Source organism: Panicum hallii, chromosome 6 (genome assembly GCF_002211085.1).
Source record: "Panicum hallii strain FIL2 chromosome 6, PHallii_v3.1, whole genome shotgun sequence".
Lineage (NCBI taxonomy): Eukaryota > Viridiplantae > Streptophyta > Magnoliopsida > Poales > Poaceae > Panicum > Panicum hallii.
Genome location: NC_038047.1, coordinates 4696243 through 4706360, shown reverse-complemented (window position 1 = coordinate 4706360; position 10118 = coordinate 4696243). Strand labels below are relative to the sequence as shown.

General features: G+C 44.6%; 2 protein-coding genes across 2 annotated transcripts; both read left to right on the top strand.

The window, feature by feature from the left end:
- Nucleotides 1-2753: 2753 nt before the first annotated feature.
- On the top strand, nucleotides 2754-3716 carry LOC112896912 (putative F-box/LRR-repeat protein 23). Its single transcript, XM_025965034.1, has 2 exons — nucleotides 2754-3127; nucleotides 3542-3716. Exons 1-2 carry the CDS (start codon nucleotides 2754-2756, stop codon nucleotides 3714-3716), a joined length of 549 nt encoding a protein of 182 aa, XP_025820819.1.
- A 4050-nt stretch (nucleotides 3717-7766) lies between these two features.
- On the top strand, nucleotides 7767-9068 carry LOC112897823 (putative F-box/LRR-repeat protein 23). The gene is made up of 2 exons (XM_025966213.1): nucleotides 7767-8255; nucleotides 8347-9068. The coding sequence occupies exons 1-2, from the start codon at nucleotides 7852-7854 to the stop codon at nucleotides 8867-8869; spliced, it is 927 nt and encodes a 308-aa protein (XP_025821998.1). The 5' UTR covers nucleotides 7767-7851; the 3' UTR covers nucleotides 8870-9068.
- The last annotated feature ends 1050 nt before the right edge of the window (nucleotides 9069-10118 follow it).

Genomic DNA, 10118 nt, shown 5'->3' with positions numbered 1-10118 from the left:
GAGGTAGCCAGCCATTCTCACTTGATCATATTGCTACTCATATATGCACCTGAAATCATAGCACTTGTTTTGTTTTTGAGAAACAAACATTTGAAACTTTCAATCTGGACAAGTCAGCATGAATATTTAATAGCTAGTCTGTTGCCTACATGCTTTCAGGATCACGCATGAACAAGAATAAATCCGAATCAGAAAGAAGGCATAATTAAGGAAAAGAAGGCCATAATCTTGTGCTACCTCTTTTGCCATCTTTTATTCAGGGAATGTCCAGCAGACTCGAAAGAAGCATCTGCAGTTTGATATTTGTAGCTCCAAGGTGCTGACAGTTCTCTGAATTCGGTTGGATGCGTGGCATTTTTGAAAAGGAGTCTGGCAAAGATGTTGTTTCTGCTGCAGTTGACTTGCACCCAGATGTTGCTGTTAATAAACTTGTAAGCATGGATGAATAGATTTGCCTATGTCTGTTCTCCTCAACTCTGAACTTGATGCCCTTTTTGAAGCTGATCAAGAAGATGTCAATTAAGAACCCTTCTGGGCAAAGTAAGCTGGTGTTCATCAATCGCGTTGGTTGATGACTGCGTTAGGTGAATATTCCCGAAACGTCCATATGGTGATTTCTAGGATTGGAGTCTGGGAAATGAAGTTTTTTTTTTATGTACTGACGATGCAATGATGTCAGGACAGAGAAACTAGTGTGTAAATGATTATTGTTGTTTGAAGAAAAAAGAATGTATTTGAGTTCAGATGTACAGGATCACTAGATGGACGCAGAGGTTTGTTTGATACAGTGCAGTTATAATCATAGGATGTGTATGACTGAAAGCAGATTGTTTTGCCAAAAAACTGATTTTTGTGCTAGATTTTTGCTTGGATTTTTATTTCAATATGTACCCAGTGATGCTATGGAGTGTGGACTATGATTGGTGATTGATGAAAAGTGTTTGCAGTTTATCTGGGATCTCTGTATTAGTTTGTGGTGTACTGGTGTTTGAATTTTCAGCTACACTTCTCTCTTGCAATTCTCTTGTCGCAGTCCTTTTCAGACAATAGCGTATGATTGTATTATATGCCATAAAAATCCTCTTATACACCGCCGCTTCCGCAAGCTTCATTAGCAACGGTTGGCTCGCCAGGTGTCCTCTGATTTTCGTGTGATGTCACAAGAATTCGAATTTCGAAACCTGTGTGGCTGACATGAAGGACAAATGGATATTTCTATCAAGGATCCAACATGATCATAAGAGCAAACTATTTTGTGTTTCTATATTTCAAAAGAAAAACAGAAATGAACCCATTTTGCTTTTTTGAGAAAATTGTATGAGATCTTTCAAAAAAATAGTATTAGCATTCGGGCTATTTCTTTCTTTCTATATATATTTTTTTCTTGAAAAAATAGATACTTGGTCCATTTCATCCTATTGTCACACCATAAACTCAAGCTATATTATTGCGTGAATAGTTAAATTTATTTTTTATTTGCTTTCGGGTCGAGCATTTGGCTCTTCTATATTGCAAGGGTTTGGAATTCCTTATACCATGTTTCCAATTTTTTGGAAGATGTAAAAGAAACATCTTCTAGTATTTTCTAAATTTTATAAAATTTTATTTCAAAACTTTATGCCGAATAGCTTTTTTTCAATATTTCCTTAAAAATAATATATTTGGACAGCTCATTGTATTCTTGTCAATGTGTAGAGAGAGAGAGAGATGAGAGAGAGCCTCTTGTACCGGTATGGATCCATAATAGACCAGAGCAAAATGAGTCCTGCCTGGTCCGGCCCGATACTCATTTAGGCATCCCAAACGTTAGGGTGGTTTTCATAGTATTAATTATATCAAATCCTTCTTCCATAGGATGGTTTCATAATATTAATTATACCGCCACGTGCAATGTTTAGCTTATGTAGCACCATAATAAATAAGAGACCATAATAAATGAGAGAGTAACCGGAGAGAGCAAAAAAACCGAGTCTCGTGTGAGATCCAGTGTCAATATATAAACCAATACGCTATACACTACAAGTTGTGTATTAGAAGTGAGGTGATATCTTCATAATAAATGGATAACAAATATGATAGGTGGAGAAAAAAGAGTGAGTTTAATATAAATCCATACCAAGACATTATGGGTTTTAGAGTGTAATTTCTAAAGGTGATGTCTTGATGATATGGCAATATAGACACTATCCATAAATATTATGGATTGGGATTGACTTTTGAGCGGGGTATGGCACCGGTTTCATAGGTTAAAAAAATCATAGGTGGTCGGGGTCAGGCCGAATTTGCCAGCCCAATAGAGCTAGGGCATATACAACAGTTTAGATAACTGTTGTCTATTTGGCACACACAGATAGCTAAATATATAGCTTTACAATATGTTGTTTGTTTAGCTGTTCGTATGATATTTAATACGTATTCTAGTTGATATTATTTTGCATGAGAGTACGGATCAGAACAGTAGATGAGATAGTAGATAGCAACACACTCTTTTCTCATTTAATAATGGTTACTTCAGCTTATTTTGCTTGCGTGTACTTTATCACGGCTGCTGTCTAAGCGTTGTACGTGCCCTTATCCAGGTGACGCTTGCTTTGTCCCATGGCGCATCGGGAACTGTGCGTATCAATTCAGTGAAGGATACCATACCAAGGGTCCGGCGAACAGGATGAAACCACACGCCCCCCGCTTCGCTGCGGCTCTTCAGCTTTCACGCTGCCGCTCAGGATTCATTCCCCTGCCGCGCGCAACGCGCCATGCCCTCGACAACCGGCCTGCACCGCCGCGGCGCGAGGCCACCAGCACCACCCTCGCCGTCGCCGCCGACATCCTCCCCGTCGGCCCAGACGACGAGGGACTGGGCGGCGCTGCCCCTCGACGTCCTGCTCGACGTCTTCCTCAGGCTGGGGTCCCGCGGGGTCATGCGCGGCGCGGAGCTCGCTTGCACGCCGTGGCGTGACGTCGCGGTCGGCGAGCCCGCGCTGTGGCACCGGGTGGACATGGCCACCGTCAGGCTGTGGTCGCCCGGCTGGCGTGCGATGGTGCGCGCCGCCGTGGACCGTGGCGCCGGCCAGTGCGTCGCCTTCGCCGGACCGGCCGACGACGTCTCGCTGCTCTATCTAGTCGACAGGTATCCATTAGTATCGCTGTCAACATTTGGGCATTGCGCTATGATCTCCAGTTTGTGGCGCTGCAACTTCTAAAATTTAATTGTATCCAACTTTTTGTTGCCATGCAGAGCACCCTGTTTGAAAAGCCTCCATCTGTTAGATGTCTCGGCATCCAGTGAAGTACTGAATAAGGCGATCAAGGAGCTCCCATTCCTTGAAGATCTTGAGATCTCACTATCATATTTTAGCACACTGAAGTTCGAATCTGTCTGCCAAGCTTGTCCCCGTCTCAAAACACTCACACTTAGGCTCCATATGCCTTTTGGCTACGGTTCGGACAAGCTTGCCGCAGTGCCAATGATGTGGGAGTTGCGCACCTTACAATTACTTGACTGTGAACTCACTACTGATGGACTGAAGAGCATCCTTGACAGTTGCCCTTTGCTGGAATCTCTGCACATCACTGGTTCTCTCATCGGCAGTGAGATGGATGAGGAGGTCAGGGGAAAATGCGCTAGAGTGAGGAACCTGACTCTTCCTGATTATGACCCCCCAGGTGAAGCTTATGATCACGATGACTACTCTGACTGGTACTGGTATGGTATGTAAAGTCTAAAGTGTCCTTAAGAATTTGAATTTTGGATTCAGGACATCTGCAATGGCATGAGAAGAATTACTCCTAATTATTTTGGTTGCAGTGATGGCAACTAGATCTATGGACTTGAGATGTAGTGTTACAATGGGTTTCTGTAGTGACATGCATGCTTTTCTGAATTGTGTAGCAATGGAACTTCTTGGCTTCTTTGCTGCCAGTTCATCACATTTATTTTGCCGAATTTTGCTGCAGCTATACTATGTATGTTCTGTCTATTTACTCTCTCGGATAAATCTTACTAATTATTACTATCTTCTATGCAAAAATAGAATTAGTTCGCGTCGTGTAGCCATCTATGGATAATCATTTGGTCTGTCGCCATTTTAGTTACTCCTCCAGGAACAGCCACGGCCGACTCTTTTTATTTGATGCCATAGTGACCCAATTTGGTGGATAGCATATTAACATCACAAATTCATAGTGTGCCTCAGCAGCAATGTGGTTAGGTCAGTGTAAGCTGTTGTTGGAATATTTGGGCCCAGCCCATATAAATCCAAATAATTTTAATAAAATCTCAAAGTCCTATAAGTGCAAAGGTACGTGGCAACAAGATAGTCCCACCTTACCAGTGGAGGTGGAGAAAACCTAACTTAAATAGTTGGATACTTTCCATGCTCTTACAAGTGTGGGTGAGAGGAAGAAGGAAAAACTCGCCTCGCCTCGCCTTGCCTTGCCGGGCTCGGGGTTCGGGTGAAGGCCGCGCGACATTACAGATTTGTTTTGCAGATTTATTTTGCCACTTCGAATTTGTTACGGATTTCACTTGAGGAATTTTGGGAACTCATAACCGACTTGGCTTTTAAGACAACAAAAACCCTAGTGGTTCCTTCTTATAAATACGCGCAGGTGCCGAAAAAATAAAAAAAACACAGAAGACGCACAACACGTCTCAACCTGCATGCTGCACCGCCGCGTACGCTACTTCGTCCCGTTCGTCGGCGTGCACCGGCGATCGGGAGAGCAGATCTCCGGAATCTCGTTCTCAGCGATCCTGCAGCGAATAAGTTTTTGGGAAGCGCTCTGCGCGACTGCTCGAACGCTTCCACATCACCGTCCTCTACGTCCTCGTCGCCACGGCTCGTCTTCCTCCTCGTTAGTGGGGCGCGACTCGGCATCGTCAAGCGCGCGGAGGTGCTGATCGTCGCTGTCGTTTTCTTTACCCGGTTATTCCGGTCAGGCAAGAAACGTGCGGTTTTCTATCCCTAACTATATGTTTCATACCTAGTATGATCTGATTAGGGTTGATCTTGCTGCTGCAATATTTTATCTTAAATCACTTGATGAGTATGTTTAGATATGTTCGTTTTTTGTACGTAATTTTCGTCATGGTCATGATTTATTTTCAGATTAATTTAAAACTGAAACTCGAATTATTTCCGTCAGCTGTGGCCAAAGCCCTTATGAGATTGCGCGTTTGAGCTAGCACTTGGATGTCATCTCAACATGTAAATAAATAAATTTTGCAGTCAAAAAGAAAATTAAATGAAGAAAAAACTTGTCGAAAACAAGCAAAAAGCTAGGATACGATACGTTGGTGCTTTAAACGACCAATGTATCTGCAACCACTCGCTGCTGGACCTGTGAAGCCCTCAAGCAGCTCCATTATCTCCTCGAAAACCTTGAAATTTCACCCGCGCGTTGTGGCCCCTTGAAATTTCATGGCACCTTCTTCTCGTTTATTTTATATATGTACATATGAATGTTCTGTCAATTTTAGCGTGCCGCGCCGATCGATGTTCTTAATTTGCACCATTTTAATTTCTTTTTAACGAACAACAATCGATGAGTGCGTTTCTATAGCAGAAAAATATAAGGTTATATTCCTGGGGCTGTAACCAGGCAACAAGAAGAAAAAAGAAAACCACAGAAACAACATTGGCAGGTTAGATTGGGACATCAACACGCGCCGAACTCAACACTACTCACCAACTCAGGCCAGTCGGATTGGGACATCGACACAAGCCGCATAACTTGTCTCCAAAGACAACTCTGCCCGGTCGGAAATTACTCCACACGACAAACACAGCAGAACCAGAGCCCGCGGCACCCACCAAAACATCAATACTCATGTAGTCGCCGAGACGCGTGACCCTTTGTCGACGAGAAACCGAAAGACGCAGATACCATTTTAATTTATTAGTATGCACTACACAGACATGGCTGCCTTCAGAGACACTGCGTGGCGTTCTTTCCCCCTGGTACATTGGTGTGGCGAAACCACAACTTAATTTATGCATTGTACCAAGTGTGGAATAATGCTCGAGTTTACTTACCATCTTTGCTGACAGCAATATTGTGGTCCATCCGGGAGTCCCTTGACATCCGTACGTTGCTGTGACGACGTCAACATGGACGACGGCGCAGACCTCCACAGTTCAGTACAATTGGCACCAAGTAAGCGTGCCACGATGAAGACGAGTTGAAGCATACCCATGACTAATAATCTCTACAGTTGGGAGTTTGCTACGAGTTTCATCAGCCTTTCAGGTCCATGCACCACACAATGCACTAGGAATGACTGTATTTACTTGCCTTTACTGCGATGAGTACGTACAGTGATAAACTGATGACTAGACAGTGATAAACGGATGACTAGTGTATATAAAAGTGCATTCGATCCTTACTGGAACGATAATGCATGGCTTCTAGAACATATTTCATCGTTTGCACCGATCGAGTTATTTTGTTTTATTTTCCTAATATGATAGCTGTTGGCCCTGACTCGGTACCTCCGCCAGGAAATTGTAAATATGTGAATAATAGATGGCAACATATCAGGTGCAAACAAGAGTGTCCGTGCAAACTCCGTGCAATCCAACTAACAAAAGTCGCAAAAAATTCTTAAAAAAATTATGTATATACTTCGTAGACTACTCTACCACTCTATAAAATTTTAAGTTCAAATTCATCATATGTTAAGAGATACTAAAAAGAGAAAATTCTAAGAGATAAATAAAATTTTCTCTTAAATAAAAAGAGAAAACTCTTAAAATTTTCTCTTAACATATGATGAATTTGAACTTGAAATTTTATATAGTAGTAGAGTAGTCTATGAAGTATATACATAATTTTTTTGAGAATTTTTTGCGACTTTTGTTAGTTGGTTTGCACGCGTTTGCACGGACACCCTTGTTTGCACCTGATATGTTGCCTAAATAGATTTGCCCGCCGGTGCCTAGCATATTCAAGCCAGGAACCTTGTAGGTTGATCGGGATTGAAAATACAAACACACTCCCTCCGTCCCAAAATAAATGCAATTCTAGATTTGGATTGAGTCAAATTTTCTTAAGTTTGTCTTACTTTATAGAGAATATTATTAACTTTTATGACGCTAAATAGATATATTACAAAAAATATATTTCATAGTAAATATAACTATAACTATTTGATATCATAAATAATACTAGTTTTTATATATATTTGGTTAAAGTTGAGATAAATTGACTAGAAGTATATATGGCCAGCCATCAACGGCTATATTTTTATGTGCATCCATTGTTGATGCAGCAGCTAGATTATTTCTTCGTTATTCCTTAACCTAGAAAAAAGATGAGTAGCCGCCAGACACAAGCATTGGCAGATAAGTTATAGTTCAGCCAAGCATCGATTGAAGAAGACCTACCTAGCTCCCTGTAATCAGCCAAGCATCTATCAAGAGCGCACGAAGGCAGACTTAACCGAGACTGAGAGCTAATTTGCTATTATTATATAATGAAATTTTGTTAAAAAAAGCACCAACAATTTGTGTGACCTAAAAAAAAACTTGCTTTCCTGTGGTGAAATTGTATTTCCGCATCCTACCGGAGACGTACGCTGACGTGCTTGTTGTCCTTGTCGAGAACTCGCCAATTGTTTATCCACAGCTTGCTCACGAAGGATCAGCTTCGCTACAAAGACGTCGCTTTCCGGCCGGTGAGCCGACACCTACGCCGTAACGCCGGCGGTGAAATAATTAATGGCACCCGTCCGGCCGGCGTGTTCCCATTGCCTATAATATGAGCTCATGCTCAGCTCGCCGCCGCGCCGCTTGCTAGGTAGCCACAAAGACAAGCTAGCTAGGTGACCGGCGGCCGGACGGCGACCGTTCGATGGCCACGTCTTCCTCGATCCACCACCGTCGGACTCGCCTTGTTGGCCAGGCCGAGCAGCCTCCGGCGCCGGTGCCTCTTAGTGAAGGCAAGGGCGAGGGGGAGGAGGAGGCGAGGGACTGGGCGGAGCTGCCGGTGGACGCGCTGCTGGCCGTGCTCCGCAGGCTGGACTTCGTCGACATCCTCACGGGGGCCGGCCACGTGTGCCGGCCGTGGCGCCGCGCGACGCGGGAGGAGCCCGAGCTGTGGCGCCGCGTCGACATGCGCCGCCGCGCCGATCTGGCCTACGACGTCGACCTCGAGGCGGCGGCGCGGGCTGCCGTGAGGCGCAGCGCGGGCCGGTGCGAGGCCTTCTGGGCTGAGATCTTCGTGGACAACGACTTCTTCCTCTTCCTGGCGGACGCGTGAGCAACACTCTTCCTCATCTTTAATTAAGTAGCGTACAAAAAATAAAATCTTTTCCAACAAATTCACTGAGATGTATCTGTCTTGCAGGGCGCCGATGCTGAAGAGTCTCCGGCTCATCTCCTGCAGCAGAATTCTGTCACCCAGGATGAACGAGGTGATCAGGAGGTTTCCTCTGCTGGAGGAGCTCGAGCTCTCGCACTACCGCTGGGGCTCCATCGCCACCTGCCTCGCCGGCGTCGGCGCGGCGTGCCCGCTCCTGACGCGCCTCCGGCTGAACCACGACCGCTTCTACTACTGGAGGCCGGACGACACGGGCGGCTGCGAGGCCGCGGAGATCGCGGCGATGCCCGGGCTGCGCTCCCTGCAGCTCTTCGCCAACAGCCTCAGCAACGCCGACCTGGCGGCCATCCTCGACGGCTGCCGGCGGCTCGAGTCCCTCGACATCCGGCACTGTTTCAACGTCGCGATGAACAGCGAGATGCGGGCCAGGTGTGCCGGGTTGAAGGCGCTGCGGATGCCGGAGGACTCCATGGAGGGCTACGACCTCCCGTACGCCAGCCCTGTCAGGGACTGCGTCTACTACAGCGGCGTGATGTATCCCGATTTTTAGAGCGGATCGAGCTCATTCCTGAGAAGTGAGAACGAATCCTCCCGCGTGTGATTGGATTTGTGGAGAGTTTACAATGGTTTGATTTTGGTGTGCGTGGTTTGATTGAATTTGCGTCGCTTGCCTCATCCGATCCGTCGGCCTTACCAAACCAGCAGCAGAAGGTTACAAAACCCAACCAAAGATGTTTTCCATTCCAATATGACAGATGGCACCGGCAGCTGATTACATTAATGTTACCATTACAATTGCTGAATCAAGCTCTATCTTAAGTACGTAGTCCGTGATGTTTACGAGTGGTGTCTACAGAAGAGAGAGCGTCATAAACATACATACAGACACTACCTCCTATGCATAGTGTCTATAACAATTTTTATGGAGCCAAAATATTAATTAGTCCATACATGTTCACCAAATAGAGTATAGAATTAGAAGTGGCAAGCCATGTAACATGATAATTAGCTGAACACACTCAAGCAAGCCATGCAACAAAATGTCAATATGGAACATGGGAAAAGATCAGCATGGCATTGGCATGCTATTCAAGAGTTGGGGCTGATGTGAAGGGTTGGGACTGTCCTTACTTCTATTTCTATTTGTGCTTGCAAAATTAATTCGTTATTTTGCAAGTTTGGTCAGCCAGAGTTTCTCAGTCCCGGGTGGTGGTGAGGAAAATGGCTGCCGAGACAATGTCACAGCTCTAGAGAAGTACTTGGGGGGCTGCCAAAACTCCAGTTCCATAGTTCATGTCGTTTTAGACAAGACTAGGGTCAAACTTCTAAAACTTGGAACTGGACGGAGTAAATTAGTCACAACAAAGCAAAATAAAGAGCATGCTTGGTTGGATGCTAAAATATTGGCATGCTAAAATATGGGCATGCCAATATTTTTTTATCAAAACCTTGGCAAGTTTAGAATAGCACTTGGTTAGGTGGGCTGATTTTTGACCTTCAACCAAATGAGTGCCAAAATTTATGAGTTTGCCCACATTTTGGCATGCCAATATTTTAGAAGCGAACCAATCAGACCGCTGATGGTTGTCATGTTAAGAAGAGTGAATGGATTACACCTGATTATGGGCCGGGCCGGATCAGGTCAAAAATAAATCTGGTATTTTTCTTCTTTGACCTGACCCGACCACCGGGCTGGATTTTTTGTCCATAACCTGACCCAATACATGGTCGGGTCGGACCGGGCTAAATCTAATTCTTTATATACAATTCTTGAGTTTGGTTAGAGGATTTTTAGGTTT

Bases quoted from the DNA above. Each gene is read 5' to 3' on its own strand.
- LOC112896912 (XM_025965034.1), top strand. From the start codon at position 2,754: ATGCCCTCGACAACCGGCCTGCACCGCCGCGGCGCGAGGCCACCAGCA. The intron at 3,128-3,541 runs GTATCCATTAGT...CATCCTTGACAG, and splicing joins CTGCTCTATCTAGTCGACAG to TTGCCCTTTGCTGGAATCTC.
- LOC112897823 (XM_025966213.1), top strand. From the start codon at position 7,852: ATGGCCACGTCTTCCTCGATCCACCACCGTCGGACTCGCCTTGTTGGC. The intron at 8,256-8,346 runs GTGAGCAACACT...TCTGTCTTGCAG, and splicing joins TTCCTCTTCCTGGCGGACGC to GGCGCCGATGCTGAAGAGTC.